Consider the following 12,950-nt stretch of genomic DNA (forward strand, 5'->3'; position numbering starts at 1 on the left):
TTAGGTAATTTTTGGAAGCAGGAGAGATGAAAAGCCAGCAACGCCTTCGCCTGGAATTGAACCACGGACCTCTGGAATACGCGCCCAGCGTGCAGACCACCACACCACGTAGGCATACCAATAAGGTGAGAGAAAGACCTTATAAACTAACACACTTATTCTTCCTTTTACCCTTTCTAAATTAATTTATAATTTCGAATATAAATTATAATTAAAATATTGGGAATTATGTCAGATTAGGAAGTACACGCTTCATGAAAAATATGGTTATTCATGGAACTTGAGGTAATTTTATCATAATTACAATTTATATAACGAAATATTATAAATAAATCTTTTTGAAAAGTTGTCTCTGAAACTGACTGCTTGAAAATTGACAACTGATACTAACTATGTAAAGGATATCATCGTATAATCATCAGAAAACTAATATAATTAACTGGAGATTTCATGCAGTTTGTATGAATCAAAAATTCTGAATAATGAAGTGAGAATTTTTGCCTATTATGGAAGAAAAAATATATTGTTTTCCTGAAATAAGAATCCATGAAAGCATTATTATCTATGAAACCATAATTTTAGGATTATTCTTTTTAATCTGTTAAAGCAAGAATAAAATTGCATAATATGTGTCGGGGGAACTGATAAATTTATATACACACTTTTCGCAAAATTCTCTTTTGCTTTGTTTTCATCCTTTTCCTTTTATCTTCTACCTCCTCAGTCACCTACCTTTCGTAAATCAATCTAGCTAAGTTTCTAACTTGATTTCTGATAATTATTTTCTAATTTAATTTACCTCTCATAAATTTGTTTTATTCGGATATAAACTATGCAGAACAACTTAAGGTCGAAAGACATATGCTTGATCGAAAGATATATATGCACTGATCCAAAAGCACAAATCTGCAAAAAAAAGTTATTTCTGGAGATTACCTAAATAATAACATTTTAAACATATTTGTGGAAAACTAAATGATGGTTTTTAAGGAGAATCTCTTTTATATGCCTCTTTGGCATTTGGTGTAATCTAAAGCACTGAAGTACAAACTATAAATGCATTTAAGGGAGGCTTGAAAGAAATGCAGATTCGTGTTTTTGACGAAATACCTTAGACACACGATTGTAAAAAGTATTAAAAACATATCGCTAATCTAAAAAAAATCTAATGTGAACACTACATGACTTCCTTTTACGACCTATTAAATATTTTTAGAGAAACCATAAACCGATATTATATATTGTTAGATATTTATTAGACATTTATAAAGTTACAGAGTCTCGTTCTCTTTGGGAGCATAAACTTACAGACTCTATGAGGACTAATCCCCAGGTCTTTAGTTACAACAGAAAAGTCAGAAGAAGGGTGTAAAGAACCATTTATTCATTCAATATAATTGCACTGATAGCCCCACTTTGGCTTACACAAAGCCAACACTTCTAGCTTAACTCAGAAGCAGATAACAATGAATTTAAAACAGAATGTAATAAATTTAGCCCAACGGCACACTGGATAATTTTACGCGCAGGAAGGCTCTGACTGATAGAAGTCGGCGGAAACAAGCATATTGGCTAGAAGCACTCAACGCCACAAAATCTAATCAACAGTAATTCCAAATAGCGACATGGCCTTCAAGCAGGCATAACACGCTTTAAAATCACCTTCCAAAACCTTCCCTTAAATACCACTTCCTTCTTCAATACCGGAGAATGCATGGATGTAAGTAAATCTATAGTTTTTGCGTGGCATGGGGGCACTCTAAATATGCGGCGAACTGAAAGTCCTCTCTAGAGGTTGGTGATAGTGAAAGAGGGGTGGGAGACCTTTGAACCCTTCCCCTCAGGGTACTCTCCTTCAAAATTGGGGGGGTCGGAACTCAGTGGCGTAGCGAGCATAACTGGCGCCCGGGGCAAAATGCCTTTTTGACGCCCCCCTCGAAAAAACACAGTGATATGATGAAAATCTTGTTTGGAGACCATTTGGCGCCCCTCTGCGAGCGGCGCCCGGGGCATCATACACCCCATGCCTTCTCCTCGCTACTCCACTGGCGGAACTGAACACAGTCTTACTATCACCTATATCGTGCCCAAGACTGCTGTCGACAACAGGAGCAATCTTGGCTCCTTGCCGCGATCAATTTCGTGGGCTTGCGCTGATATTGGACAGGTGAGATTAATCTGAACAACAACAATAAAATGATATAAGAGTATATATATATATATAAACACAGTTTATAGTATGATGCTGTGCACAAAAGGTGCTTATTAATTAAAATTAATCGATAATATAATACACTCCCTAATTTCGCATTTTCTTTTATCTTGCTGCCTGATTCTATTCCTTCTTCGTAATATGATCTACTTCTTGTAGTTCTAAATATTTCCAAAGACCAGTACACGAGAGTACACGAGACTAAAAGAGGATAACAACATACCATCGAGAATGTTCAAATAGAATTTGTGATTTTTTACTACATTTCGACTATTATATTTGTGATTAATTTAATACTACTGTAATTCTTATAATATACATTTGCTTTTACATTTAATATTATTTTTTTTACAATAGATAAATAATTTACCTGGAGTACCACTGATTATGAAACAAAAAGTATAAATTCAGAAAAGCTCCAATTCTTTGGACTCCAGTTCCACCCTTTTGTTATCTGTACCACTTGTTTTCTTTTTCGAGTCCAATTAAGTTTTTCACCAATTTATTCACCTATTTTTTTTTTACATTTTGTTAAACAGTATGCATATATTTTTAAGCAACTTTAATTTTTTAAAAAGTCAGTTTAAAGGAGGAAATTGTTGATATATTTATTAGATTACAATAAAAAGAATTTATTGTAAGCTAATAAATATGTCATATGCATTTATCGCATTTAATTCAATAGCGGGATCCTGGTATCATTCCATAAGTATATAGGTTATGAACATTAACAGAAAAGCACCGTTTACGCAATGAGTTCAAGTCTTATTGTAGGCAATGAATTTGTGGTCAGAAAATCCCTATTAGCTTGCGATGTACATTGCCATTCCCCCTCCCCCTTTTCGTTTTTAGGGGGCTCTATTTTGTATTCTTGAAAATAAATGTTAGCTGCTTTAAAGTATAAAATTAGTAGCTAAATGCAATTTAATTTTATGATTTAGGTGAATGAATGTATTTTGTATTTTTATTGAATAGTAAAAATGATTCCTTCTTTTTAATTATACAATTTCTATTCGGAAGAGAAAGAATAAATTAAAAAATAAAATTCTTTCGTTTGCATTGTAACACAGACCTATCCGGCCTACTGAAAAAAAGGCAATACAATTATCTGGATTTTCCGATTATCCGGATGACCTGTGTTCCCAGTTAGTGGATACCTGGAGTTCTACTTCATTTCAAAACAGTTGTAAACAAAAGCCCGTATGATCGCCAAGCTGTAAACACAAACTTTTTAGCGCCGGTTTTAAAATAGCAAATAGGCGCACTTTGGCGAGATTCTGGCAGTTTTGGCGACGGTGTGTCTGGACTTGCCAAGGTCGTGAGCACACAGACGAATCGAGGAGTAAAGAAAGGGAATCGGCGAGGAGAGAAATTTGTTCGTAACAATTCTCAAACAGTTGTTAAACTGGCGAATAAAAATTATATCAGCATGGAAGACCATCTACAAATGAATGAAATGACCCATCTAAACCTACCTGAAAGGGATAGGTCCCGCAGTGCTTCGCCGGCGGACTCTTTAGCATCTTCGGCCACAGATATCTCCATGTTACCTATCGCAGGCCGTAGTACTCATAAGCGAGACGAATACGTGAGTACTTTTTTCTCTGTTTTTGCTCAGTAAATTCAAAACTCGTAAGATTTAGTTATGTTTTTATCAATATAAATATATTATTTCCTATTCACCCATTTTTTCCATTTCAACAAGTAATGTAAATTAAACCTTTTTCACTACTACAGATTTTGCTGTCATGAAAGTTTTAGACGCACAATATGTATGTAAACTGTTTCAAATCAAAAGACCTTTGAAAAATGTGATTTATTTAAGAAATATACTTCCTTGTTTTGTTTCACAGTAATCTTTAGATGTACAGAAAATACTAAGAATTTATGGTGCGTGGGAGGACTAAGCTCATTAGATAACAGCTGTCAAAATTATTCTTAATTAACAAATCAAGGCTAAAATAATATATCCTGGTAATTTATAAGGGAAATTAGACCTGAAAAAATAATTATCTATTACTGTTGCTGCCAATTTTGCTCATTTTAATGGCGCGAAATTTATATGTGCACGTGCTCATGCTGGTCTACATTACATACACAGCAGTTATATTAGTAGTGTTTGTAATTGTTACACAATTTAAAGTGATACAATGTTAATCTCTTTTAAAACATTTACTGGATAGTTATTTTATTTTTCAAACCATACAAAAGAGTTTTGCGAAAACACAAAAGGGCAGATAAGTAGATTTAAACTGAGTTACAGATTATATCTTTATTTGAATGACAGTATTATGACAGTTTTTCTTAAATCAGTATTATGAAACAATATAATACTGATTTATTTCTAGTTTAGTTGAGATTGTTTTTCATTTTGAGAATTTAAGTATTTATCATGTCAGGAGATTAAACGATATAGAATTAAAAACGAAATGCATTAGAAAATATTTTTGAATTGCTTAGCTTCGGAATGAATTCCATCACATAAAATAGAATTAAATCAAGACATATTACAGTGTGAATGACAACAAAGCATTTTATTTGTAGTTGAAGTCAAGATCTTATATTTTTGGCTTGATCTGCCTGTGACAAAGTGCCGAATTTTTTAAATGAAAAACTATTTATACTCTATACTTTCAAGAAATATAATCTAAGTAAGGAATTTTATAACGTATTTTAGTCAGAACTGTATCTAGAATTCATTGCATGATAAGGAGTATTTTTCGCATAATCAATAATCATAATAATTAATTTATTATTATTTAGATTTAATATCGATTGCTTTTCTTCCACTTGCGCTTAAATCAATTAGCTCAATACTTAAAAATTTACTTTTGCTAATAATTACTCACTTTAGTATTGTAATTTAAACACTCATGAAATCAGTATGAATGATAAATTAAAAAAAAACATAATGATGTTTTCTCATTGTCTTTACATTATTTTAAAAACTTGCTTTGATTATTACTTATTTAATGAAACTACAGTTATTGTTCTTAAATAATTTCTTTTAAAATGGCAACAAATAGAAGAAATTTACATCCATACATCCATATCGAAATTAACGTCGATAAAAAACCGGCATTTACTGTTTACTGAAGCTTTTTTTACAAAGCAAATGTGATCAGTCTCTCAATGCACAGTTTGCCTGTAAAACAGTTTTCACTGTCTTTATGGCTTGATAGAAGGAGCTGCAAGCTTCACAGCTACCGCTTCTGTTGTCAGACGCGTTATCTCAAAGATAATTCACGAACGACAAACATATGACAGAGCATTATTATGCGCAGATCGTTTAATATGTACCTCTCTTGCTCGAATTTATAAGTCATATTGGCGTGTAATTAAACTAAGATTAATAATAAGTTACAAAGGAGATAATTATTTCTCGAAACAGATATGTGTTTAATTTTTTTGAAAAATTTTAGAATACTTTTCAGAAAATCTTCTTGCTATATATTCTTTTAAAACGTGTAGAATAAGGATATCTTACGTAATATTTTACTTAGTAATCAAGTTTATTGTGATTCATAAACTAAAACTATAAAAAAGGGCACGATCTATTATCCGAAATATGTCTTTATTTTAATATTGAATTAATATTTTTACGAGCAAATGTCGCTTAAAATTCGTAACAACTTCCAAAAAAATACAGTTAAATGAAATTTACCGAGAAACAATCAATATACGACATCTCTCATTTATGTTATATGGATGTTGTTAACAAAATAATAATGTAAATTTTTCTGATCTACACAAATCCTGCCATCCGGCATCTGTTTGAAAAAGTAATAATAACTGAAGAACATTTCTGTAAATCAAAATATCATAATAATTTCATAATCAACAGCCTTCACATGACCAGAAGTTCAGATTAGGATATTTCAAATGGTTTGGGAAATAAAAAGGAAATTTTCTGCCAAAAAAAGGACATCGCAAATCCTTTCTTAGAAATTTGACAGAAATATTTTGCATTTTAAATCTATATACATTATAATTATATATGCATACGTATAAAATTCAATATCTTTCTGAAAAGAATGCGAAAGGCACACACAGTAAATTTATGCTTTGGAATGTGAACAACTATTTTGAAACCAGTATGCTGCTATTCAAAATAATCTCATAAGAGTTCTCTATATCTTTTTAAGAGATCAAAAAGTATAAATTTCCATACATGTACCAATGTTATACAATGCATATAGCATATAAACTTTATTAAAAACCTTGTATGCTATAAAAAAAACATAACACCGTTACGCATATATGTTTTTCCTACTATTACCTTGTATTTTTAATGCTTATTTTCAAGTAGTTACCGTCTTGTTAATAAAAGCAGAGAATAAAGTATTAAAGTATAAGAAATTTATTTTATTAATATCTGTTATTGTTGTCTTGTCCATATTACATGGAACAATGGTTGCCAAAGACTACTCCGAAGAGAGGTGGGACGTTGGTTTTCTACCCCCAATTTTCAGGGAGAGCACCCCGCGAGGGATTTGGGGGTCTCCCACCACCGGATCCCCCCTCATCCACCAATCCACACAAGAGGACTTTCGGCTCGACGCATATTTAATGTGCCGCCATGTCGCAACGACACAATATATTTACAAACATCCATGTCTTACCCGGGATTCGAACCCGGGTTTTTCGGTACCGTAGTAGGCTCCCCTAACCACTATACCGTCTGGAAAACTTATTAATGTCTCTCTTGTTATAATGAGGCATACTGGTGGTAAGTACACTTTATAAAATACGTGCAATCATATGCAAACGGTTGTTTTTGATGCATTCTTTATATATACTGAGAACTAATTATTATTTTTTATATTATTACAGATGAATGTAGTACTTTAACGCTACAATTATTCACATTTTAATTAGTTCCTTAAAACTAATGATAGATTTCAGTTTTTCAATCCGATTTAAAGATAAGTTAATTACATTAGAGTAAGAAAAAAAAACTATTTCTATTCAGCCACAAGTATCGACAGATTGTTCTAAAGTTTCACCCTATAAATAGAATATGATTATAATCTTGACTTCTTTCGACTTAACGTATTGTCATAGCTTAAACGTGAGTATTTTTTGTTAATTAAGAGATAGAGATATGATATTAAAGAAAATATGATTTATCTGCAATTTTGTTTTCAGGTCTTCAGCCTCAGACAACAAAAGACACGGTTTAAGTTTTCTGCAACGGGAAATTTATTTTTAAACACTTTAAACTTTCTTAGTACGTACCAAAATTTACTAACCGATATTTTATACAGTAGTTTGAAAAGAATATTTGTTTTAAATACTGTTAGTACACTTCAAGTCTTATAACTGTTTTAATAGCTTAATATTTGTATAAACTGTTTTAGTATGTCAATGAGTAAATCGTAATAAGGAAACGTTATTATTTGAGAGCAAAGTAAGCTCATCATATAAAAACTATCATGCTGTTAATAGATGACTTTCACTGCCTCTAAAGTTTACAAAAGCAAACACCATACTCTCATCTATTTAGTATACGAAATATGAAGCAGAAACAGTCATCTTTTACTTATAATCCTTTCACATTTCATATAATGAAGGCTCTTGATCAAAATAACTAGTCATCATGCTGAACTATTAAATAGTATTTAGAACTGGTAAGTCTAGAACGGGTAATAAGTAACGCAAAGAATTACAGTAAGAGCGTGTATTCTAAAAAGCGTAGACACTACGTTCAATTCCGTCGAAGCTCTGGATGTTACAGTGGAATCCCATAGAAGCATAACTTATAAAGGAACAAAACACTCTTCCACTCCAGTTAAATTTGGCTGGAACAAGGCCTGCTGTGATGAGAAGGGAGGGAGTATGAACGCCGCACCCAGTGACATCACGCTCAAATCAATCACTCAAGGTCAAACGATTAGAGTCTCTTTGCTACGTAAAAATTATTCGGAGTTGGCTGCTAACTCGTCTTAGCCCTGCTAGTAAGAGCCCTTGTCAGCGAAGAGGAAGTCTTAGTTTCCAACCCAAGTCGTTATAAACGTATAAAACGTTTTTGGTTGTATTTTTTAATATCAAGCATTTCAGATTTTGATAATGTTATATCTCCTTAGTTATATCCTCCTTCCTTATTCCTCGTTCCTTATGCAACGGTTATTTTAATGTAAAGCTCAGGAGAGAATTTTGTTAAATTTTGTGTGAAAAAGTTTTTTCTTCCAATAATTTTTCTTCTTTGTACATGATTTTAAATGTAATTTAATCTCTGCTCATATTTTCGGTTTCAGAGGAGTATCAAATTAAAATCCTATACCCGAAATATTTTCATTAGCTATCAAGTCATTTGATGGCAAACATTAAAATTTTATTTTAAATATAATAAAATAAAATATAGAATGATCGACGCATGTACAGTCATTAAAATTTCCATTGGAAATGCTCCTCCGAGCATTTAAAATTTTTATCTAATTTAAGCTTTAACTTAAATTGTAAATAAAAACGAAGAATTAACAATTGTCACTTTCTGTTTTTCCCTCATTCCGATGTTTATGCGCTTGCCAATAATATAGTATAGCAGAGTAATGCAGTTGTAATTATGTCAAATACGTTAAAATCCAAACTATAATAAAAGAAGGTAGTGGAATTTTTTCCGTTTCTTGTTTAACAACCTTGGCTTTTTAAAAGGTGCTCTTTAAAAAAGGGATTTTTATTCTAGACTGAAATTTTATTTCCTAGTAGTTTTGTAATTGTATAATTTTAAAGAATATATTTTAACTGAGAATTATATTGCTCAATTTTATTAATCCACAGAATTGCATTTTGTAAAAGATGAAATAGATGTAAGAATTATTTAAAATATCTAACACTCTTGGCTGTTTTCAATTTTTAAGTAAGAACTCATAAATTGTTTGAAACATTTTTAGTTTACTAAACATAGTTTCAAATACTTTATGTTCCTTTTGGACTAAAGATTCCTTTTCTTACAATCTTAGCACAAAACAATTTTTAACAAAAAACAAAAACTTTGCTCTGAAATACCAGCAGAATATTTATTTGAAGTTATAGATAAGTCTTTCAAAAAATAGAATGAGGAATATAAATGTTTTTCACTTTAACTTAATTTGAGCCACCAGCAATTACGTTAATTGATTCGACTGAAAGAAACTTTCAGATTTAGGCCTCACAGAAAGATAAGACGTTTCATTTGAGAATAGTTTCCTTGATGCTAATATTGATCTCCAAATGGCATTGAAAAGAAAAAATAAAATGCACAGTTTGCTGTCATAGATACCAAAATTTATTTGGACTATTGAATAGAATGTCATGATGTTCAGTTCGCCAAATTGTTCAAATTGGCCAAATTAAAATTTCATGAAACTTGGATTGGAACGTTTCATTTACAAAGCAATGGCTGGTAATTTTACTTAGAAATGTTATGCATTTGATGCTTAGTATCAATCAATTACGTTCTTTGTAAATAATTTTAGCTCGATAAAAATTTCTGATAATATTTGCTTTTATCAAATAACTGAAATATTTTGTAACATCTTTCAAATTTTTCTAAATATTCTACCTTTCAAAAGAGCCACTCTGCAAGAGAAGTCACACTTCAGTGTATGGGTGTGCTGAATGTTCCAATGTAAAGTTAAAGAGTCACTTTTCAAGTATTATTAATAAAATGTCAGATTTTCCTAAATCGTTCATGACTGTTAAAGAAAAATACTATGCAAATAATAGCGCCTGTTGAAGACACAAAGAGAAAATTATACGATCTTGAATCCATTAACGTTTCGTCTAAACAGAAATCAAAATATGGACTTCAGTATTATGAAAATACTTGGATGTACTTTGGTAAGGTTCAAACACTTAGACGTCTCCTGAGGTTAGAAACTAAAACCTTCTCGCCTCGGACAAATGCGCTTTCAAACTGGATGCCTTCTTGCCGGTAACCAACTCCGGATAATTCCCGCTTACCCACTAAACTCGCAAAACTTGACCTTGAATAGTTGATCATGGTGTTACTTGAGAAGTGAGATCGTTGCATAGCCTCTTTCTATCAGGGTAGCGATATGATCGGCTAAATGAAACTATGGTGAAGAATCTCTGCAGAGATTTGGCCCACGATTAAAATCGGGCTTCAGCTGGAGATCAAATCCTGGACCTTACTAGCTGAGTTATCAGAAGGTGTTAATCATCTCCAGTCAGTTTCTACCTATCTATGAAATCTTGTGCAATTTTAGTTTTGACTGGTTTAGTTTGATTGGCACGAACACGATGGTTAAATTTGTGATGGTTAAAGTCCATCACAAAGATGAAACATACATTTTAATGGAAGAATCAACTATACAATCAGTTTGTGTCAAAATAAAAACTCCCATATCGTTTTTTTGATGAACAGGACTTATAATCTGCGTTTATTACTCCTAAGCTGGCCTTGAAAATTATATTCAAGTCTTTGGAACTCCATTTTTGAACATTAAGCAAAAAGTCATAAAGTTTTCTCACCATGTTTCTATTCCACATGCTTTATCAACAGACAAACCTAGTATAAAATAAATTAAAAATGTTCTCTTTCCTCATGTATCGTAATATAGACATTGCATTAAATTTCCATGCTTAAATTATAGTAATGTTCCTGTTAAATATTAGGGTTAAAATTTTATGAGCCATGAAATCAATGATTGGATATTCTGTCACTGATCGCAATGCTAATGTTCTTCGACTTCCCTTAATTAACATCATATAAATCATTTTGAGTTAATATTTTTAAAAATAAAATAATATACAGTAAGCATAAATATTCTTATCGGCAGGGGTATATCAGTATAATATATCTTATTGGTCAGGTAACATTCTTTTCGTTACTTTTAGAAACGGATACAAAAAATTCAAAATGCCAAACGGTGCAACAGGAGAGCAATACAGTATAGATTTTAAGTATTTGTTTTTGGTTAAACCGATATCTAAATAAAACTGCAAATAGTTAACATCCTGTAAATTTTTCAAACATAGTCACTACTACTGTATTTGAAATCTTATACTATCCTAGATTTGACTGTGACTTGTGCGCTTTTAACAAGCATTGTAGAAGGCTCCAAAGAATAGCTAATATTGTTGTCTTTTGAATCTTTCCCAAATGGTTAAGACAGTAGCGAATGAAATCATGGTCAAATCATTCGAGTTTCATCCTTAAAGTAAATCCTAAATAAAATAATATCCTGAGCCAGGGTAACACAGTAAGAGTGTGTGAAGAGGAAATTCCAACCTTGAGTATAGCTAGAACAGTACTTATCCACAAAGAGGAAATCCTAGGATTAGGCCCTAACCAAAACTCCTCTAGTATAGGAAGAGTGCTTGCCGATGAAGACGAATTCTTGGATTTGAAGAGAAATTCTTGAAACCTGAGAAAAACTTACGTTGTCAAAATAGACTGAAACCAAGGTCTATACAGCCCTATGGTAGAAGGTACTTTCATCGACAATTCCGTTGGTCAAGTTACTTCCCGCCCTAAATGAAAAGGGGAATGAAAAGCACAGCCCACCAAATCATGGATCAGTGAATCAGTCAAATCACAAGTCTCATCCTTACGTAGAAATTATTCGGAGCTGGATTCAATGACACTTATTTTAGTTCTAGAATATTTTGCTTTATTTCTCAATTAAATTTCATTTACAATCATCTGCTTAAATGAGGCCAGGTATTCAGTTGCTTTGCCTAAACTACTTTATTTTAAGTTGTTTATGTTCTTCTATTTTTAGCTTGCGCAGAAATTATCTTTAAGCAATAATTTTCTAAATTTCAAAATGCTTCTTGTTTTTCTAAAACCGTGAAATTATAAAAAACAGGTTATCAGGCTAATAGCAGGATAATCGCAAAATTTCAGAAACATTGTCTAGCAATACGCAAATAAAATACAATTACCGTTACGACAATAATTTACGAAAATTTTCATACATCATTTTCATTTTGGCTAACAATTTACATTATTCTTCATTCATTATATCTTTAGAAACATTTCATTTCAAAAAGTGAAAATTTCAGTTGTTTTTAAGTTATAGCTAATTCTGCTTAAACTGTCCAGAGCTATCGTTTTCTGCGAAAAATGCATAAGACAGTGTAACTGATTACGTTTTATTGACTGTAAAATTATGCAGGCTTAGAAATTACAAAAAGTACGGAAAAGTTCGTCGATTTAAGAAATCAATATTAAATTACTTATGTCGTTCCTGAAACAAATCATTTCATTGAATATTTAATTAATATCCTATATACAGACATACTGTATCACTATGATAATTAATTAGTTAAAATCCTGTTCATTACTTATTATTATGTATAGTAAAGAAAATTTATATCCTGCGACTCATAACTAATGATTTTCGAAGATGAGCCAAATTTGCCATCTGGACGACATATTTCATATTAGGTAAACTTTGTCTCATTTGTAAGGAAGCGTTCAGAACGTTCTTTGTGCTGTGGGCGTTTTGCGGGATGCGAGATAGCAGACAGCCAAAAATAACACGTTTATTTAACGCTGGAAGTTTAGAAAACCTTAACAATACACACTTCAGTTAAATAGGAAATCGTCTCCTTCAACGTTACTCATTTTGTTCCCAATGAGATCCGCTTTGTTGTTGAGATTTAATTATTTACTGATCCCCACAAATGGGACAGCTTCGAGTTCTTAACGCTTTAAGTAATGTCCAGCAATTTTGTTTTCGCTAATCTTAATCTTCTTTACCGAATTTATTTGCAATGGAAGCTTTTG

The 12,950-nt window shown here is 31.8% G+C and overlaps 1 protein-coding gene across 1 annotated transcript in view; it reads left to right on the plus strand.

The window, feature by feature from the left end:
- Positions 1 to 3,537: 3,537 nt before the first annotated feature.
- LOC118202936 (solute carrier family 2, facilitated glucose transporter member 1-like) overlaps positions 3,538 to 12,950 on the plus strand; it is a 184,180-nt gene continuing 174,767 nt past the window's right edge. The window contains exon 1 of the mRNA XM_085808100.1: positions 3,538 to 3,800. Within this exon, the coding sequence (XP_085664226.1) occupies positions 3,642 to 3,800 (159 nt within the window). The 5' untranslated portion in view covers positions 3,538 to 3,641. The remainder of the gene's footprint in view (positions 3,801 to 12,950) is intronic.

This window comes from Stegodyphus dumicola, chromosome X1 (genome assembly GCF_044657685.1).
Source record: "Stegodyphus dumicola isolate Sdum_Otavi_A_Nest chromosome X1, ASM4465768v1".
In the NCBI taxonomy this organism is placed as follows: domain Eukaryota; kingdom Metazoa; phylum Arthropoda; class Arachnida; order Araneae; family Eresidae; genus Stegodyphus; species Stegodyphus dumicola.